Genomic DNA, 22,354 nt, shown 5'->3' with positions numbered 1-22,354 from the left:
AGCATAAGAGAACATAAATCTCTTTTTTCAAAAACATTCAAAACCGATAGTGTACTTCTTGGTAATGTGTTCTTGCGCTTCCTTGAGTGTTCAAGGGAGGAACAGATTTACCTTCAAATGTCTCAAATGTCTTTTAAGGATGTGTTATTCAGTTGGATTAGTTATAAAAGGTTTATAAGATCTAACTTACAAGATTCTCTTCAAACTGTTCTGTCCAAGAGACAAGTGACAAGGCTGTTTGTGCTATTATCTGCTAAATGCCCACCCTTTAGAATGAACAGCTTTGTTACAGCATGAAAAAAATGTAGAAAATTAGTGGTATGATGAAAATTGCCTTCAGTGTTAAAATTTTAAGGTAATCTTTGGTTATTTTTTACCCAAGTCCTGGGTTGAGCCTTTTGGGTTATTTTTTCAGCGTTTGGGTAGTTTTTGTGTTACCCAGATCTTGGGTCAGACATGACATAACCCAGGGGTTGAGTTATTTATTGCAGGCTTTTTGCGACCTCTTCTTCAGGAGAGAGCAGTGCAGTTCTGTCAAATTGGTGCATGTCTTCAGTAAAATACAGGTTTGTGTACATTTTATTATATCTATGAATTCGTTATTGTGCTGTATATCATTTTATGCAAAGCAACATACAGGGGCACGATGTGAGTCGCCTAAACAAGTGTCGTGTCGGTCTTTTTGTGTGATGGAAATGCCTGATGCTTGCATAAAATTTTATGAGTTTATTCAAAAATATACAGAATATAAATACTTATGATGTTAAAATATGTTCTCAGAACTGTACACTGTTTGTTTATGGACAGGTTATGGAGTCAGCATATTTTGGCTTACAAGTGAAACGCAGGGCGGCGGTCTGAAGTTAGAAGTTCCCTTACTGAACGTGATACAAGCTCCGGCATGAGATCCAGTGCCGTTACGGTGGAAACGGGATAACAGAGACTGGTCGATTACACATGAATTACTTCTAAATGTTTCATTTTTCCTACTAATATTTGTTAAATGAGCTTAAAGGGATAGTTCACCCAAAAATGAAAATTCTGTCATCACTTACTCACCCTCAAGTTGTTCCAAACCTGTATGAATTTCTTTGTTCTGCTGAACACAAAGGAAGATATTTTGAAGAAAGTTTGTAACCAGGCCGCTTTGGGGCACCATTGACTTCCATAGTAGGAAAAAAAAATACTATGGAAGTCAATGGTGCCCCAGAATTGCTTAGTTTCCATTTCTTCAATTTCTTCAAAATATCTTCCTTTATGTTCAACAGAACAAATAAATTTATACAGGTTTAAAAACAACCTGAGGGTGATGACAGAAGTTTCATTTTTGGGTGAACTATTCCTTTAAGCAATATGTTTAAAAAAAACGACATAAAATATGTTATACTGTAAAATATAATCAAAAATAAAGGAATTATCATGCAAACCAGTGGTTGTGTGGAGTATTTGAAAAATGTTGAGAGGATTTAAGTTAATCCGTAAACATTAATTCATGTATGAAGTAAAAAAAAAAAAAAAAAAAGCTAGTATTATAGTAAAAATGAATCAACCCATTATGCTGGGTTAAATAAACAACCCAATTTGCTGGGTAAAATTAACCCAACGTGTTCTGTCCTATATTTACCCTGTCCTTGGGTTGAAAACAATCCAAATTGGGTTGTTTTTAACCCAGTGTTTTATTAGAGTGTGTAAAAGGTACAAAATGTGAAACTGGAAAGACAATATTTGAATAATTTTTTTTAATAAAGGTTTTAAAAAAATCCTAATTCTTGTTCTGGAGTCACTCTATTGTTAATATGTTTTGTGTAATTGTCTTGTTGAAAGAACTTGTGATTTTTCTCATAGGTGGCCACTTTGTTTTGAAAGGCACTTATATATAAATGTGTTTTTTTTCCTTTTAAAGTTATATAACTATTAATCTTAATGCCTGATCCAGTAATAGACCAAATGTCACATTATATCAGTTGACCAGTGTAGCATTTAATGGTGAATTATATTTTTTGACTTGGGCTAAAACCCAAATAAACTGTTATCAAGCTTGAGGCAATCAAATCCAATGCACTCCTATCTCTTATTGATCAGGAAATTGAATCGAGAAGGTCATTTATTAAATCATTGTTCAGCAAACCTACCATTTATGCACTTTGGCTACAGATAGTGTTGTAGTTGAGCTTGCTTGGTTGTAATATTCCTTTGATATTGTACTGTAAAATTTTTTTTTTCCTCCATTAAACGGCAAAGTTACTGTTCAGTGGTGCATTGAGCCTTATAGTTTGGCATTTCCAGCGTTGATAGATTGGAAATGGTCCACTTGAGTGTGAAGTATTAAGCGTTACGAAACCCTGCCGTCCCACTTTCAATATTCCTTTAAATAATGGTAATGTGCAATCATAGTCATCCACAATTATGTATGATTTCTGCGGAGAAGAATAACGCTATTATGTTGTCTATAAACCACTGCCCCCTGCCATTTTTCCTCTTCAGGCATCAATCACTCTCTCAAAGTTCCTGTTTTTAGACAACAGGCTTTTTCTGGTAAATCTGAGGTATTTTAGAGTAATGGAGATAGATATACCATTTGCTGCTGAGAAGAAGAGCATCACCAGCCTGAGGCTCTTTTCTCAGTGAATTCAAGAAGCCGAGGGCTGTTTTGCAAATCTCTAGAAACTGGAGTACCTCAAAGTGGTGATTCCATTTCAAAAGAATGATTATTTGTTCCTATTATAATTGGGAGGATATGTTTCTCCAGTTAACTCTAAGGCAGTTCTGTGAAATTATGCCCCTTTTGGACCAAAAGCATAAGGGTTCCATGAAACATAACAGAAGAAAAGTAGCTCAAGATCCTGTTTAAGAAAGATTATGATTTAAAGCTTACTGTATATACTGTATTTTGGATTAAGTGCAAAATGCCAAGGCCAACTGTAGTCAGATTAATGCATAATGTATGCTAAACGAAGCCAAACTAATAAAATCACATTGTCTAGGTCTGTTTTCGAGACTTTGCAAAAACCAGACTGGTACTCTTTTCAGACAAATATTGGAATAAACCATTTATATGACATTAAAAAAAAAAGATTATTGCTTTAGACTGACTGAAATCAAAGTGCATGTAAACACACTTGGTGTCTTGCAATTGACCAAACCTTGATATCAGTCCAAAATGTTTTAATAATAGCTCAAAATAGAATTTAACACACAGTCATCTAAATTATTTCAGAAAGTGGTATGTTGAATAGGAAATTCAGATTGACTTATGTACAGCTTTGGGGTGGGGAAAAGACCAATGATCAACAAATAATAATGAAAGGAATTCGATTTTAGGACGAGACAGTCAAGTTAGAGAGAGTGTCACTGAAACAGGAGGGCACATCAACCACAAACTGACAAAAAAAAAAATCAAAGCAAACAAAGTTACTGTAAAATGACAGCCTGTAAAAATGGATTTCCCCATATTTGAGAATATAAGAGAACAGTTCACAATCCCCAGTGCTGCTTTATTTTCTTTCCCGGATAAAAGGGGGGCTCACCGGTGCCCTCTGACCCCTCTTTCACTGGGTATGTCTCTCGTTACTGTAGCTGTCCAGCAGTCAGAGCCGTGCTCATGTGCTGTGCATTGAATAGTCACCTGACAAACGGTTTAAGAAAAGCCCATTTTGAATTCATTTTTCTCTTTTTACAGAAAGAAGAGTTGGCACTACCTTTTCATGAAGTGTGTTCCATTAGGAGCCCGACAGGACCCGTTCTTTTCATCAGTACTGAAAGAGATGGGATCTCTGATGCGCTTGCTTTGTACAAAACTGTGTGCATGTAGACGTGGATTTCTTCCCTGTCACCTTCATTGCTGGAAGGAATGGCATCATGGGGCTTTTCCACATGCTTTCTCCATGACCCTCTCTTCTTGTTTGACATGTTTGAACAAAGAGGCTGACACATATGTCTAGGCTGTATGTCCATCAACACTGGAACATCTGTTCACTTGGGTTGGTTTTCTAAGCGAGGGTCTGCAATATTTCAGGAATGAGGGAACCAACAAAGGCAAACATCCCACACAGAGCAGATTAGATCATAAGTTTGTGGCCCTTGTTGATGTATAGATCAGTCTATATTTGGGGGAGAACAATATTTTTCTTTTATGCACTAAAACATTCCCTTTCTCTGGGATGGTCTTAACTTTGAAGTGTTCTTTTAGGTCCTTGTACGGAGCACAATTTAACACACTGTTAAAGAGAGAGTACATACAACATTAGTTATACAACATTTAAGACACCTCCCTTTATATCAGCACTTTTCATAATGCCTGCTTTGAGATAGACAGTTTGATTTTTCACCACAAAAAGAAAAGTGAATTGTTGCCCGCAGCCTGTAGACCGCCTTTCAGAAAGCTTCAATTCTGTCTTTTTGAGTTCTTTAGAGGCTTCCTTGCTATTTGTGTTCTTTGCTTTTCTGTGTCAAGTCAGTCTCTTCTTCAGTATTAAAAATATATAAGCATGTATCTTTCTACAACCATTTGGCCTGTTGTGACACAGACTCATAAAAGGTGGGAGGTTGCATATAAACAGACTCTATATGAACTGTTATTTATGATTGGCAGCACAGCTTTAGTGTCCTTTGATGATATATTGAATGTGAATATATGAACAAAATGCTTTTAATATACATGTGTTGTATCTTTTTTTGTTACAAAATAAATACAAATATCTTTTTTTATTTTCTTTCTTTTTTGTTATTATACTATACTTGAAACTGGGTCGCTGTTATGTGAAGCAGGTCTGCCATGTAAATTTATAGTATTGTTTATTTCAGACTTTCAGTAGTTTTAACTGTCAGATCGGTAAAGTGAGCTTTGTGAAGCTTGTACTCCAGGTATTTTAATGTCCATCCTTCTTGAACTCTTTATTCTGCTCAGCATGCCTCTTTTGTTAGACCCTGAGAATCTTGCCCCAGCATTGTATTTCTGAGATCTTTCCCTCTGCCATCCGATAGGACTTTGTCTGTGTCCTGCTGATTTGGGTGCTTTGCTGGTATTGGAGAAGTCATGAAAGCCTTCGCCTCCTGGGTCAGAATGGTGGTGTGGGGTTTCTCAAACTCCAGCATGTGGTCTTTCCAACTGAATGAGGCTCCCCCGTTACATGCTCTGGCCATTAATAAAAGGAGCAGAGCTGAGACCGCCAACAGGACTGCTGGGGTCAGGTCTGGTAAAGGATCTTGCATGGATACCTCCTTGGTCCTTAGATGGACACATGAGGTGTCATTTGGCCCCAAGTGTAGGCAGACTTTATAGTGAGTTCCTGGTTGCAGATGAGTTAGGTTGAATCTCCTGGTGCCAGCTAGAATTCGAGTACTGTGCCTATGATGGTCTTCTACACTACCATTGGCCACCCAAGATAAATGGGCAGTTGGGATGTTACGGCTTGCTTGCCAGGTCAGTAAGGCATACCTTTCTTTGACATCTTGAACTTCAAAGGTATCCTCTGTCTTTTGAGTATTTGTGTGAACCAGGTCACCCCCCTCCACCTGTAGAGTCAAGCTTCTAGTATCAGCTCCCACTAGGTTCTGCGCAACACAAGTGTAGAAGCCAGCCTCTTCAGCAGTGACTCCAAAAATCTCTAACGTGCCTTCTGTGAGAACCTGATAACGCCCATAGCTGCTGGATGGAGTCAGTCTCACGCCTTGGGGAATGACCCAGTAGATACTTGGCTCTGGCTCTGCTAGTGCTCGACAATGCAAGGCTACGTTGTCTCCATGTTTGACTTCAATGTAAGAGGGGAATGTGCTTGGGGCAATCAAGGGCAGGCAGCTGTCTGCCATCTCTCTGAATGAGACTTCTTTAACTCGCCGGGCTTTCAGCTCAGGAGGCTCAGAACAGAATGTGGATTGAGGCTCAATGAAACGGACTGGCTTGTCATTGTCGGCTCCCACCCAGCGGATCAGGCAGTCACAGCGAATGGGATTGGTGTGCAAGCTGATTTCTTGAAGGCTGGGCAGTGACCTTACTGTCTGGCTATGCAGGGCACTCAAGGCATTACTGTTCAGCATTAGACTTTCCATACTCAACAACTTTTGGAAGGCCTGAGGGTGGATATAGGAGAGCCGAGGATTGTTTGTGATCTCCAGTTTGGTCAGTTCAGGCAAGTTTTCCATTGCTGAGTGCTCAATAGAGATCAGCTCTTCCATGTTGTTTAAGCCAAGCTCCTTCAGGTGAAGCATATTTCTAAAGTCTCCCCTCTGCACTAGTTGAATGGGGTTCTTGTTCAAGTCAAGGAATTTAAGACCCGGCAACTTTTGCAATGCTTCTTTTGGAACCTTTATTAGGTGATTATCATAAAAGCTTATACTCTCCAGATTTTGAAGCCCCTCTAGTGCTCGCTCAGAGATTTCGCGTAAGCCCATGCCTGCCAGGACAAGACTACGCAAAGAGCCCAGTGGTTTAAAATTTAGGTCCTGAATAGTGTCCACAGGGTTTCCACCAATCATGAGCACCTCCAGTTGTGACAAAGCATGGAACCAGCGACGGTCAATTACAACCAATCGGTTAGAGTTGAGATGAAGCCTTAGAAGTTTATCCAGACCCTTAAAGGCCCCAGGGGAGATGCTTCGAAGCCTGTTGTGATTTAGGTACAACTCCTGCAGGCTAGGGAGACCAAAGAAAGCTGCTTCTGGGAGGTGTCTCAGCTGGTTTTCTTCCATGTGTAGGCTGAGAAGAGCTGGCAGGTCAGTTATTCTCAGGTTGCGGGTACTGGTAAAGCTGTTATGTGAAAGATCCAACTCTGTCAGATTGACAAGGCCCTGGAGTTCACTCTGGTCCACAGAACTGATGAGGTTACTTTGCAGCCGGAGGGTTTGTGTCTCTTGAGGGAGGGAAGTGGGCAGCTGGATAAGTAGCAGGTCATTGCAGTCTACTGTAGGAGCCTCTCTGTACACAGACTGGGGAGAGTACCAGGGCTTGATTTGGCAGACACACTGGTGAGGGCAGGGCACTCTCCAGGGCATGGATTGAATGACCAGGGAGCTTGCGATTCCAAGCAGCAGATGTGTGTGCAGAAGAAATATTGTAATCTGTCCCATTTTCATAATTAAACTGATATAATATGATGTAGATTTACTGTGAGCTAGACCCTTAAGTCTCTCACTTATCTCTCAAGTTCATGTGACAGGAGAGCCAAGGGTTTAGTTGAATTTTGCTAAATAAATTGTCTCAAAGATGAAGCGTGCTCTGTTTCTTCATCTCCAGTCTTGTGAAGTAGTTACACAAGTATCTCAAAATCCCCTTTCTGTCTCCTTCAGATGTCTTTAATTCTCTCGAGTCTTACTCCATTGATCTTACATCCTCGCACAGTAGAGTAAGTTTTAGGATTGGTTTAGGGGCACACCTGGATAAGACAAAAACAAAAAACAAAAAATACAACAATTAGTCACAGGAGAGATTATACCATTAGATTTTATAATTCCATTTGCCAGAGCATGTTGTATGACTGCTGTATATCTTCATTTTTGTTTCACTTTTCACTTTGTTTGCAACACAGTTGTTCTTTTTTCAATAAACCTCTTGTACTACAGGCATTTTTTGTATATAAAGCTAGCATACTATATAGTTTAGTCACTGTTATGCAATTGTTACTGTAAAGAATGTAGATTATCTTGGTTTCTATCAAAACACTTTGCATGCTTCTCAGCCTGTATATTGTAAAGAGCTCCTCTGAATTAGTTCTGGGACATTCCAGTTGAATTTCACTGCACGTCTTGTAGATGGCGAAAATGACTGCTGTGAAAATACGAGAGAAATGCTGGCTGAAATTTAGTGAGCCTAATTCATGGCTTAGGATTTAGCTCTGCAAATAATCAGGGCCCTGGTATTACTCATATGCTGGAGGCTTGTAAGAAATGGGGAAAATATGACATGTTTTTGGCTAAATTCACAAGACGCGGACTCAGAGGGGACATAAAAATGCATTAAGGAAGCAAACTCTGACTGTGGTCTAACCTACTTTGTTTAAACTTTGTGACACGGTGCGTAGAGGAAATCTTTCAACTGTCTTACTTTAGATTTAGAGCTTCTCTTCTCTTGGAGAAGAGTAGAAACCCTTTTTTTTGTTAACTTTCAGCACATCAGCTTGGGAGTTAATGCAATATCATTATTGCACTAAAAATTGCAATGAGCGATGGTCTGGTTTAGTTCCTGTTATTAGTATACTGTATGCTCTCCTACACACCCTTTAAAATAACCATACTGTGTCTTTGAAACAAATATCTTAATTGGGTTTATCAGATAACATGCATAAAATTGCATAAGTCTAGACAACAATGCATATTATATTCTTTTCTAGAGATAACGTTGGTCTCTTCACAGCAACTCATGCACCCAGCAATGCAATATTGCTTAATTTAGACACCACATCAACACAGTAGAATGGCAGAAGTACTAGCTCTGATTATAGCATCCACCCTTTTCCTCCCTTCCTCAAAGCTCTGCCACAGTAATCCATCCTTCTCCTGAATGCCCAATTAGTCCTAATGTTCTCTCTGTCTCTCTTTTGTCCCCCAGGGATCTACCTGCCGGTTCGGAGACTATTTGTGCTTCCTCTTCGCTCTCTCTCATATATGCACACTGGCGTGGAGGGATAGAGGAACGATCCATAGCTATCAACGGGCCCATGTGAGCAAGCCCCGATCTCTCCCCCGCCAGCCATCAGCTTGTGCACTTCACCTTCAAGCTCATTTACAAAGTGTCAACTTCTCAAGCAGAAGCTTGGCCCTCATGATGCACCCCGTTACCTTGGCCCAGCTGGTCCTGGGACGTGTTGTGTACTGTCAATTCCCTGCCTGCGTCGTAATGAGTTGTGAGGGTGTATTGAGTGCCCCTAATGTGAGGTGAATGGAGACGTTTGAATGTGGGCTGCTCGCTTGTGCATACTGAATAATGCATTTGCAGAGTTCGCCCACTAATCTTCCTTTTCACTGCATTTTGCTCTCATTTTGGCCAGAAAGAAGCACGCAAGGCTAGGCAAAGTAACTGCAGGAGGCCTCCAGAAGGAAACAGCTGTTGTGGTGCCATGAAACAGGTGGTCCCATCTTTTAGGTACCATTTTATTGTCTCTAAATAAATGTGTCTTCACCTCTTCCTGCCATAATGTCATTAGGGCTGGATGTCAATACAGATTCGGTTTATTTCCGTGTCGCAAGCTCTTTGTTTCTGATATTTTAGCTTTCTGTCTATTTTGCCATCCAGAGTCTACTGATTCTTTCTCAATTAGGCCTTAAAAGGACTGGCTCAAAAGTTGCGCTCAATGTTTTTGATTTATTAAAAATAACAGGTGTAAAAGAATCATTTGTTCATTATTTGCACTATTACAAGAGTGGTGAATGTGTTTCTACTGACACATTCTCCGCCCCTCAAGGTTTTTGAGTCAGATTCTGTGATGTCTGATGCAGCCTGCACAAATGAGAATGGATCTGACATGTTTCAATGTGGCTCTGAAAGCTTCCTGTTCATAATAATCGTCTTTCGTTAACAATGGATTGTGTGCAAGCTACTATTATCTCTCCTGGGCAACAAAGAACATAATGACAAGACATGCTTAAAGACATTTGACACCAGTTTGTGATTTGACCAATGAAACATACAATCCTGTCACTACCCTGACAAATGCATCAGTGTAAAAGCTTTTTTTCTGTCAGACTTTTTAAATCAAAATAAATCAGTCCTTTGTTTTAGTTTAATCACAATTTATGTTCTTGATTTGCTTTGCAGATTGCAAGGATTAACCGAATTTGCTGCCGCCAGTTTCCTTACGGCCCTGATGTTCATTCATGGCATGATTGCTGATGGGGGAGTTTACGAGCCACCTCTGGCTGCATGCTGATGCCTGGATCTCTGTGCCAAAGCTTTTCCTGTCCTCTCCTTCAACGACTCATTTCAGAGCTTAACATTGAGTGGAAAAGAAAAAAGGTCTGTTTGCACTCTAGCAGTAATGCAGATTTGCCAGACTCTATGAATAATTCTTTGTGGTTGCACACACCTGGAAACAATTGCCCGGTCCTCAAAGGTGGGTTTGTACATTGCATTAACGGCTGTTTTGGGTCGAACAGTATTTATGTTTGTTTATTCTGTGCCAAAGTAATAACTTCACACCTGCTTTATTTATTTAATTCCTTTGCTTTTACATGCTTTTATCTCATTATAGTCCAGTGCATAATCCATACCATGAAAAAAAAAAAAAAAAAAAAAAATCTTATCCTTGTGTATTATCATGTTTTTTTTCTTCAAGCCATTTTTCTTTGAAAATAAAAATGTGCATGCCGATTAATGTTTCATCAAGGGACTGAATTGACTGGCAGTATTCATCATTTATGAAGCATGCTTCAGGTTATGAAATAAAAGGGAATATCTGAATCAATGTAGAATCCATAAATTGTTATGGGTTTTGTAATGAAAGAATGTGAATGGTCCTCCTCTCTTTCAACTGAATACAGAACACTCTGCTAAAAGTGAATGATGTTCACGGATACTGAATGGACCTGACAGTCTTAATTAATTTGAGAAGACTCAAAAAGAATACTTTCGAATTTGTCTTACACAAACTCCAATCCTGACCCCCAGATATATTCAAACACTTTTGGGCATGCAACTCTTACACATTATTTATTATAATTATAAATGCAATTACATTAGATACAAAATGTGAAACCAAGTGACATCGGCACACAAATAATGCTTTTCTGAAAAAACTCATTTAATCTTTATTGGCCATCTTTTTATTCCAGTTACTTCTGCTTGAAAATTGTGCTTGTGCTATATTTCTTAAAAATAAATGCCACTTGCTTTTGTATTTTATTGTTCAATAGACTTTAGTCAGCTTAGCGCCATATTGAATTTACCAGTGATGAAAATGAGGCTATGAGGGATAGACTTAAAATCTTTACAATGGCATACACTGTATAAAGGTTCTAGTTAATTTTAATTTTAAAACTGTTTCATAGAGTTTTTGTGTACTGAAAGTTTTTTTTTCTTTTCAGAAAGACGCTTCATCAGCTGAACAACCGGATTGTTGTTAAACAATAGTACGATCCATTAAATGCACTGTTCTTTTATCTCTCACAGCCTCGTTTTCATTCCTGTCAAAAATTAAATATGGTGCTACCCTGACTAAGGTCTATGTAATGACATTTATACATATATGCATAAGTGTGGCTTAAATGTCCAAAAAATGCTTTGAGGCCACTGAGTATCAGTTGCATTTACATTGTCTTAATATTAGCAGTAGTTTTATTTAGTAAAAATCTTCAAGATAGTAGTTTGTCTTGTTAGTTTTTTTCTGTAAGTGTGTGTGTGTGTAACATTGGAATTTTAAATGAAAGAACTTTACTTTCTGTCTTCCTCTGCTTTTACCTGCACTGACCTTGCCAGCCTATTTTCTGCCAACTCTAATATCAAGCTCTGACAGCACAACCTGACTCTACTGCCACACATACCGTGTCTCTCTGCTTTTCAAAACTTTTGTTTGACCCCTTTTGCTTCCAGTGGCCCTGAATTTACCTAGAGTAACTACTTCCTTCCGCCACAGATTCAAATCTCAAGTTGACAGTTTGACTAACGTCAATTTAGAACTAGTAACAAAGGAATGTTGAGTCCCTCCATTGAAACTCATTGTATTTTGTACAGTATTATAGAGAGAGAGAGAGAGAAAGAGAGAGATCGCCTGAGCGAACTGTGTCTGATATAACATTTATTCTTCAGGTTGATGTAATATTAAATCCATTATAAAAATCTGGATTTTTATAATTGGAAAACAATCTTTGTCTTTGTCCTTTTTATAGTTAAGGGAATTTTCCATAATAACGTTAAAACAACATTGTTTGTTTACAAAAGTCATTCACTTGTAAAGTTTGCCACCATATTATTAATGTAACTTTCACTTAACCCATATTACGCACTAATGGACCCTTTCTCAATACCAAATACAACATATTATTTATATAAAATAATATTTATTGAACAACAATATTTAAATTAACAACAATAGCCATTATAAATTACAATAGGAAATAAACACAGTTGTACAATTCAGTCAAACGTACAAAAGCAGTGCTCTACAGGATGAAAGTTAAATATAGCCTTAATATTAAATTATTAAATTTAACATAGCCCAATTGGATTTGCTCAGGAACAAGTAATAGATTAACAAGACCAAAGATTGCCCGTTTTATGTACCCAAAATGAATTGTAAATCATGTTTAACCACTATAACAGCCGGCGGCAAATCCCCGAAGCACTGACTGAGATGAAGCTGTTCTCGGCGGGTACACGAGCACTGAACAGCCGCTGACGTCCTGGAGCTCACATCTATGAAAACGTCTAAGCAATTTGTAAAATAGGCGCTATGATTAAATATGAGTCACATATTTCAGGTCTAAACAACTACAGTATCTCACAGAAGTGAGTACACCCCTCACATTTTTGTAAATATTTTATATCTTTTCATGTGACAACACTGAAGAAATGACACTTTGCTACAATGTAAAGTAGTGAGTGTACAGCTTGTATAACAGTGTAAATTTGCTGTCCCCTCAAAATAACTCAACACACAGTCATTAATGTCTAAACCGCTGGCCACAAAAGTGAGTACACCCCTAAGTGAAAATGTCCAAATTGGGCCCAAAGTGTCAATATTTTGTGTGGCCACCATTATTTTCCAGCACTGCCTTAACCCTCTTGGGCATGGAGTTCACCAGAGCTTCACAGGTTGCCACTGGAGTCCTCTTCCACTCCTCCATGACAACATCAAGGAGCTGGTGGATGTTAGAGACCTTGCGCTCCTCCACCTTCCATTTGAGGATGCCCCACAGATGGGTTTAGGTACCCTCAGCTTCTTTAGCAAGGCAGTGGTCGTCTTGGAGGTGTGTTTGGGGTCGTTACCATGTTGGAATACTGCCCTGCGGCCCAGTCTCCAAAGGAAGGGGATCATGCTCTTCTTCAGTATGTCACAGTACATGTTGCCATTCATGGTTCCCTCAATGAACTGTAGCTCCCCAGTGCCGGCAACACTCATGCAGCCCCAGACCTTGACACTCCCACCACCATGCTTGACTGTAGGCAAGACACACTTGTCTTTGTACACCTCACCTGGTTGTCGCCAAACACACTTGACACCATCTGAACCAAATAAGTTTGTCTTGGTCTCATCAGACCACAGGACATGGTTCCAGTAATCCATGTCCTTAGTCTGCTTGTCTTCAGCAAACTGTTTGCGGGTTTTCTTGTGCATCATCTTTAGAAGAGGCTTCCTTCTGGGACGACAGCCATGCAGACCAATTTGATGCAGTGTGCGGCGTATGGTCTGAGCACTGACAGGCTGACCCCCCACCCCTTCAACCTCTGCAGTAATGCTGGCAGCACTCATACGTCTATTTCCCAAACACAACCTCTGGATATGACGCTGAGCATGTGCACTCAACTTCTTTGGTCGACCATGGCGAGGCCTGTTCTGAGTGGAACCTGTCCTGTTAAACCGCTGTATGGTCTTGGCCACCGTGCTGCAGCTCAGTTTCAGAGTCTTGGCAATCTTCTTATAGCCTACGCCATCTTTATGTAGAGCAACAATTTTTTTTTCCGATCCTCAGAGAGTTCTTTGCCATGAGGTGCCATGTTGAACTTCCAGTGACCAGTATGAGAGAGTGAGAGCAATAACACCAAATTTAACACACCTGCTCCCCATTCACACCTGAGACCTTGTAACGAGTCACATGACACCGGGGAGAGAAAATGGCTAATTGGGCCCAATTTGTACTCACTTTTGTGGCCAGCGGTTTAGACATTAATGGCTGTGTGTTGAGTTATTTTGAGGGGACAGCAAATTTACACTGTTATACAAGCTGTACACTCACTACTTTACATTGTAGCAAAGTGTCATTTCTTCAGTGTTGTCACATGAAAAGATAATATAAAATATTTACAAAAATGTGAGGGGTGTACTCACTTCTGTGAGATACTGTACATTCTCGCCTAAAAACTCTTAAAACTACAGTTCATGGTACAGCAAGTGTAGTATTTGTAAAAAAAAAAAAAAAAAAAAAGAAAAAAAGTGGATTTGCTCGGCAGTCATGACAATCACAAACGGAGTGATACAAATGGTGAAAAGGTAGGAGTGCTGTTATCACTAGAATATTGCACGGCTCTCAGCCAATCAGATTCGAGAACCAGAAACCAGAAAATTTATACATGGAAATCAGGAGATAAATTCTTACATTTAGCAGTGAATATATCCTGATGTTGGTCTGTTGGTGACACTTTTGCTTAGAATGTGAGGTTCCAGGTTTTAATCTACCCTAATAGAACATTTAATTTAAAAAATATGAAATTGCATCTGTACACATCTGTGCTTTTTTTTTGTTTTTTTTTTTGTTTTTTTATAGAGGGAACAGTGGAAACGCAATAGATTGAGGCTTGACAGATGTGTGCTTGAGAGAACATATCGCCACTTTTACTTTTCTTGACTAATAATGACAATAACAGCCACACAGCATTAAAAACTAAATTCCAGCACCATATCGCCACTCATTATAAAGCACTGACAAAATGAAACCTCCTGCACAACAATTGGAGATGCATGTTCTGTGTTAGATGACACAATCATAAATTCATAAAGTGGTAGGGACAAAATTTACCATGGCAAACTGAGGTGGGGACTCATCTATGCTAATGTCCTGTACAATAGTGACCAGACTTCCCATATTATCCAAAGCTACTGCTTTTCCAGCATCTGTTTGTGTTTATTTGGTTGCAAGTAATCCTTATTTGTTCCAGTCTTTGCAAGAGTTGTTTGTTTTCGAGGTACGTGCACGCACACACACATAACTTATGCATACGCAAGCTTGGTTTATGCCAAAAAGTGAGATCCACACCTGGTTTCACTAACCCCTGAGACAAAGAAGAAAGCTTTTGAATAATAACAAGGGGAACAACACCTGAAGCTGCAACTGCACAAGTTAATTGAATATTCCTTTTTATTCTCAGAAGAGGCTGATACGAAACATGGAGAAGGGCCCTTGAGCTTGCCAGCATTGGATTTACCCAAGGCCGTCCAACGTCAACCACTGCCTCGTAAACATGAACTTGGTGTCATTGTGACTCAAAGCCAGGCTAATCCACCATCGCCAGAGATGGAATCAGATTGGGGATTTTCATCTTGTTATCTTTGCCTTCATCAGCATGAGTCTGCCTTACCAGGGCTTTGGGCAATTCCTCCAGGGGATGGAAGGGTGAGCGCTCTTGTATTATCATGACTTCAAAGGAACTTCACAGCCTGAAAGGGTCCTCACTGCCTCCATTAAAATAAATATATAAATAAATAAACTCACTGATTAGACGCATGACTTGGGATGAGTTTCCCGAGCTCACCTGCATTTGAATAGAAATGAGTGGGCGGTTTTTAAGGGCTTTTCTATGTGCTACATGGACGTCTTTGACCATTTTGTTTAGTTGCAGCTGTTTTTGAATGCAAGAGCTTGTCCTGTGTGAACAACCCCTAATAGTGTTTCATAAGCCTCTTTGTGTAATTATTATGCACCTGATGGAACATGATGGAGTCATTTAGAGAGTGAATTAAAAATGTGTCCTTAAAAGCTGTACAGAATCACACACATATCACAGATTATACCGATTTGCTTGTTTGTCCAACTTCAAATCACGGTGATGTAAATGTAAAAGCAATTACATTGATCAGTAATATGTAATGCCATTGGCCTTTCTTCCTCATGTTAATTGATGCATTTTTTGCCCAGAGTTTCAAAAAATGATCCTCCATATAAGAGATTTCATACTAAAGCGACAGGTTGAATGGATATTACGAATAGATATTATTTGATAGTCACACTGTTCATCAATTAAAACTAACTGACAGCGCTGCATATTAACTATTACTTACATATATGACCTATTACCCAAATGTCCATCACATTGCTCTTTATAAAGCAGTTTTATATGCTGGATAGATGCAAAATAGGATATGAACAAGAATTATTCCATCCTTACCGCAGCATCCCCCCCACCTGCGTCTCAGGAGAGTGTCGTATATTCTCATTCACCTTCCTGAGGAATATTGACCTTTGTAATAATTAGATGAGTGCTGCGGCAGTGAGTTGATAGCAGCTTCTTTTCAGAGTGGGACAAGGTGCCGTTCACCCTTTATAGAGTAAAAGAATGTGTAATCTAGACTAGCTGTTTGTTTTTTTGTGTGTGTTTAAATGTGTCTTGTGTGTTTTACTAATAAAAAGTTGTGATATCTTTCTCTCTCCCTCTCTTTCTCTTTCTGTTGTTACCCTCTGCAGAGCCACCGTCATTTATTTCTTGGAAGGAGCTATTGCAGTGTTCGCTGCAGAGTTGCCATGGAGATCTGCCTCCGTGTTTCACAAGGTCAGTGTGAAAGTTGAAGGAGCTCTGCATAACAGGTCTGCTCCTTCACACAGCCGACTAAAAATACTGAAAAACATTTGAATTAAAACTTGTGTTTTTTTAAATCAATTGTTTTAGTTTTATAGCAGATCTTATTGATCTGCTATAAAATTCATAATCTGACATATTTCTGAGTAAACAGGCTATGCAACAAGGAATAGAGTAGTCCCCCCATTATAAAATTGCAGATTTCAAAGTAAAAATATGATTTAAAAAATATACCTGCTGATTTAAAAATATACCTGCTAGTAAAAGTATTCTCTTACTATATAATATCAGCACTACTAGTAATATTAAGAAGAAGAAACAATAATTGAGTGTCTTTAAAAAAACCCTTTTGTGCGGAACTATATGTAGCTTTAATAAATTATGTAACTTTAACTGAAGTTGAAATCACAATCACTAACAGACCGTTTCTCAATATCAAATACGGCATATTATTTATATAAAAAATATTGTTTATTGAATTTTAATGAAAATTTAATGAATATTTAAATGAACAATAATAGCCATTATAAAAGTAAAAGAAGTTAGAATAGGAAATAAACACAAACAAACAGTTCAGTCAAATGTACAAAAGCAGCACTCTAGTTATAGTAGAGGATTTAAGTTAAATAAAAAAAAATATAAAGTTATGAAACTTAACTTTGCCCTTAGCCAAATGGATTTGCTCTGGAACAAATAATAGATTAATAAGGCCAAAGATTGCCCTTTTGATATACCCAAAATTAATTATATCTCACGTTTAAACACTATCTACATAAGAGCCAGTGGCAAATTCCCGAAGGACTGGCCGAGATAAAGCTGTTCTCGGCGGGTACATGAGCGTGAATGCCCGCTGACGGCCTAGAGCTCACATCTCTGAAAACGACTAAATAAATTTTCAAAAAGGCACTATAAGTTTATAATCGCATATTTGAGGTCTGAATAACTACATTCTCACCTAAGAAAAAAAATTGTTAAAACTACATTCCGTGACACAATAACAGTATTATTTGTAAAATTATAGTGGGTTTGCTCATCCGCCATTAACTCTTGACTCTCAAATTGTGAAACGGTTACTGTGTGATATTAATAGAATATTGCATGTCTGGAGCTGGAGCCGGTGCTTGGTCATTCAGATTTGAGAGCCAGAACTAAGTGTTATATTAAGGCCTGGTTTCACAGACAGGGTTTAGATTAAGCCAGGATTAGGCCTTATTTCATTTAAGTAGCTTTTATAAATGTACCCTAAAAAAAACATTACTGGTATTCATCTTGAGACAAAACAGAGGCTCTGACATAATTTAAGATATGTCAATGCAAGCTGCTTTCAGTTAAAACAACTCAAACATGCCTTGTAGTCTAGGACTAGCGTAAGCCTTGTCTGTGAAACCGGGGGTATATGTAAGTTAACTGAATTTTCAGTAGCCACTCCAGTCTTCAGTGTCACATGATCCTTTAGAAATTGTTCTATGCTGATTTGGTGCTCAAAAAACATTACTTCGTATTATCAATGTTGAAGATAATAATGCTTTTGTTTAAATACTTTTTTTCCTGATTTTTTTGACAAATAGAAAGTTGAAAAGAACATCATTAAAATGAAATAGACATTTTTTTTGTAAAATTAAACATCTTTACTGTCACTTTTGATCAATTGAATGCATAAATGTTCTTTAACCAAAAAAATTGGTAGTGCAAATATACAGTAGCACATTTGGACTTGTTTACAACTGTGACCAAGAATTAACCAAATACTTTCACCAAATTTTTAAAAATGTTTAATTTGCCAATGACAATACTCACATAGTCAATTTTATTTCATGTTGATTTTAAATGAAACATTAAACTACTCAAGCAATACTAGTAGTGCCAGCTACACAATATATTATCTATCAGTAGCTCTATCCTCACTGAAACATTTAGATGTTCTCTAAAGGCTTCAATTTGCACTGTACTCCATAGCTAACAATGTATGATGACAGAGAACTGACAACCAAAACTGGCATTTTTCATCAGAGCTACCATTAGTGTCCAAGCATGAAAGAGACACGTATCCTGGATGGAGATGCAGAATGACAGCAGGGCTTTTCAAACGCTATTTCTCTCAAACAACAGCCACTTTGACTTATGTAGAAATTAAAGAGATATCTTTTGACTTTTTTTCCTTAACTGTTTTAGAACAAAATGATTACAAAAAGTGTACATTTTATCCTAACTAAAGCAATGTCAGTTGTATGTAAAATAAAAAATGTAAAACTGAACATTTTTCTTTGATTTTCTGGTTGATGACACGTGGTTCATAACTCTTCTCTTTCTAGTTCAAAGATACAATGCAAGTAAGTATTTGTTTCCGTTACAAAAGAACTCTGGCCTGAGGTTTTTCATTAATGGGAAAGTCTTTCACACGTGGAGTAAACATCAGCTCTTTAAACATCTCTCCTATTTCATCTTTTATATTTCAGGAAAGCCCCGCAGTGATTCCTGCATACTGTATGCATATTCTTGATCAGCATTTTCACACCTTTTTGTAATTTATTCTTTTCTTTTTTTTCCTTCTTTTGGGGGTTGGGATGCTGATTACGATATTTTCTATCTTACCAAATGTGAACAGTGTCCGCTTTATGCACTGTAAAATTCTATAAATGTGTTAATGTCTCTGACATATCTCATTTTTCTTTTCATTCGGTTTGTCTGGGATGTCTGTTAAGAGCTGTGGTGTTATTGAGAGACAGATGGTTATGCCAAAGAAAGTGAAACTTAAATATCAAGGATAAATCATGGGTTAAATTGAACTGGAGCAAACCAGATCTGTGTTCCATCTCCATTTAGCGGGTGAACTCACTCGAAAAACCTTCATTACATTACATTAAACATCATGCTTCTAGTCAGTGGCTGTCAGTTTTCCATTCCAGTGAATTTGAAAAAGGAAAAAAAAAATCTGGTAGACATCCACTGATGTGTACAGTAGTAGCAATTTTGAGTTATGTAAAAATATATGCAGTATATGTATACTATTGGTCAAATTTTTGTTTTAATGTTAAAAAAAAGTTTTAATGTTTTTGAAAGAAACATTGTTCACCAAAAGGCTGCATTTATTTGATCAAAAATACAGTAAAGACAGTCATATTATGAAGTATTATTACAATGTAAAATAACTGTTTTCTATTTAAATGTAGTTTAAAATGTAATTTATTCCTGTGATGGCAAAGCTGAATTTTCAGCAGTCATTACTCCAGTCTTTAGTGTCACAGTTGTGAGTAAATTTTCTTTGATGAATAGAATGTTTAAAAGAACAGCATTTATTTGAAATAGAAATCTTTTGTAACATTGTAAATGTCTTTAGTGTCACTTTTGATCAATTGCTGATGCTGAATAGTATGAATTTCTTCTTATTGACCCCCAAACTTTTACAGTAAATGGTAGTGAATTTTGAGTGAACACTCAAAAGCCAGAATAATATGACTGGACCAACACTTTAGTGACATCTCTTATCATTTGTTTGTATTACCGTTCAAACTCAAAGTCTCTATTATTCATTCTCTCTTTTTGTTCTCAACAGAATGATAGCAAAATTGTTTTGAAAGGATAAATCCATCTCCAGCTGAAAGAAGGGGACAAATGAAATGCGAAAACACTACATGGCTACACTACAGCACAATTAGCAGCTATTACCAAACCTCACCGAATGTGACACTTTCATTGCTTTGAGGACAAGAGCAAGTCATCAGCCTGTGCTGTTTGCGGATCATTCAGAAAGAGAGCATATCCTCTAGTGTCCTCGGAAACTAGCTATGGTGGTTAAGTCTTCCATGCTGGTCCCCTGCTGGTGGGAGGATGACTCATGCTCAGAGTGACCTTCTGTCATACCGCCCTCAATAATATTGACAGAGGCTTGCCTGTGGTCCTTACATTCATCTTCATTAGCACTTGGCTTTAAGCATCAATGTCAGTGTCCACTCCTGGGAGGCCTTCACTGCTATCTCTGCTTCTGTCTGCCCTAGCCGCCACATCTTTCATCCTCTTCCTGCCATTGCTTAGCTTAGAGGGAGCTCAATCAGACTATCATCTGAGACATGTTTGCCTGCAATCTGCCCTTTTTACTTGGGAAAACTAGGGCAAAGAGGAGGAAAACATTGATCTACAAAGATAATTGCTTAAAGGAATAGTTCACCTCAAAAATAGAATTTGTCATCATTTATTCAAAGTTATGTCGTCCCAAACCTGACTGACTGACTTACTTTCTTCTGAGGAACACAAATATGTATATATTTATATTTATGAATATATTGCAGTGAGCATAAGAGACTTCTCTCAAAGACATAATAAAAAAAAAAAAATCTTACCCCAAACTTTTGAACAACAGTGTATATTCTAAGTCTTCTGAAGCTGTACGATAACTTAGTGTGAGGAATAAACTAAAATTTAATTTGTTATTTAATGAAGTCTTCCCCTCTGCTGCAGCTTTCAAATATGGTACCATTAGAGGTAATTAACAAGCAAAGAACCAATTATGTTTGGATGTTCTTCAGGACCAAGATGTTATTCCTTATTTCACTGTTTTAGTTCCACAGACAAAAGAAAGTCATAGAGGTTTGGAGCGACATGAGGGTGAATTAATGATGGCAGAATTTTTAGGTGAACTATACCTTTAATTTTGCTGTAACATTGTGTGTCCAGTTTAAAAAGAACAGTAGTCAGTGTGGTTCATGTGTTTACATGGTATGTTGCAGTCACTTTATCAGTATTTATGTCCTATTTTGTGTACAGTACATGCGTATGTTATCGTTTGCTGCACAGAGAGAGTCATCCATCTCCTATAGTCATCGTGGGACCTATACTGTCGATGACCACAGCTAGCAGGGCTTTGCCGCACATCCACGTATCCCTATCAGTTTCAGCGCGGTCAGAACGGAGAGAACGGGTAAGGATTATCTTTACTTCACACTGGTAGTCTCTCTTCCTCTTTACCTTCAATCCCTTCCCCACTGCTGCTGTCACACCCAGAAAAATGAAACAGAAACGCTCTCCTTTGGTGCTTTAAATGAGCTGTGTGTACATTCAGGAAATGTGCACACTGCCGCCTGTCGTAGTAACACGACCCTGCTGTGAGTTTAAACACAGCTTTCTGCTGGTCGGTGTAGAGGAGGCACCCTCCACTATATCTGTCTTCTTAGCTAATTCTACTCCACACATTTCTATCCTATGTCCTTAATACAGTAGATGTTTGTTGTTGTTTTTTTATTAAAAAATGTAATAACGTTGAAAAACATTTTTATGAGGTGGTCCTGTATAACAGACCTCTTTACCAAGTCCAACTTGCCAAACAACTTGAGTATTTACCAATAATATAAAACAATATTAGTAAAAGAAAAAGAAGGATCGACATCAAATACGATTATCTAAATTTAAATGATAATATACGGTGGAATAATGTGATTTATGTAAATCTGAACTGGTGTGTTACCTGTACAATATATACACTACCGTTCAAAAGTTTGGGGCCGGTACTATTTTTTCAAATGCATTGGAAAGAAGTCTCTTATGCTCACCAAGGCTACATTTATTTGATGAAAAATACAGTAAAACGGTAATATTGTGAAATATTATTGCAATTTTAAAAAACTGATTTCTATTTTAATATTTTTTAAATGTAATTTCTGAATCAAAGTCCCTTTAAGACAAGTCAGTTCACTTGGCGGCCATCTTTGAAACGCCTCTCGGGCATGCAAGTGCAGCTCCTATCTCTTTGAATGGGGAAACATCAAATTCTCCAAAGCTGTTCGCCAAGCTTTCGATTAAATTTCATATTTGAAATCTCCAATGAAATCTGACAACAACTGTCTCTAAACACTCGAATCATGACAAAAACAACGGCATTTTTCAGGCTGGATCAAGCTCATGCGCATGTGCAGTCCTGAGTGCGCG

At 38.1% G+C, this 22,354-nt stretch overlaps 1 protein-coding gene across 1 annotated transcript in view; it reads right to left on the bottom strand.

Annotated features, from left to right (window-relative positions):
- Window positions 1–3,148: 3,148 nt before the first annotated feature.
- Window positions 3,149–22,354, bottom strand: part of lrrn2 (leucine rich repeat neuronal 2) — a 58,590-nt gene continuing 39,384 nt past the window's right edge. Inside the window, exon 2 of the mRNA XM_051913140.1 lies at window positions 3,149–7,370. Within this exon, the coding sequence (XP_051769100.1) occupies window positions 4,903–7,071 (2,169 nt within the window). The 5' untranslated portion in view covers window positions 7,072–7,370 and the 3' untranslated portion in view covers window positions 3,149–4,902. The remainder of the gene's footprint in view (window positions 7,371–22,354) is intronic.

Source organism: Ctenopharyngodon idella, chromosome 11 (assembly GCF_019924925.1).
Source record: "Ctenopharyngodon idella isolate HZGC_01 chromosome 11, HZGC01, whole genome shotgun sequence".
Taxonomy (NCBI): Eukaryota; Metazoa; Chordata; class Actinopteri; order Cypriniformes; family Xenocyprididae; genus Ctenopharyngodon; species Ctenopharyngodon idella.
Note: the sequence above shows the minus strand (reverse complement) of the source record. Positions and strands in the feature narration are given on the sequence as shown.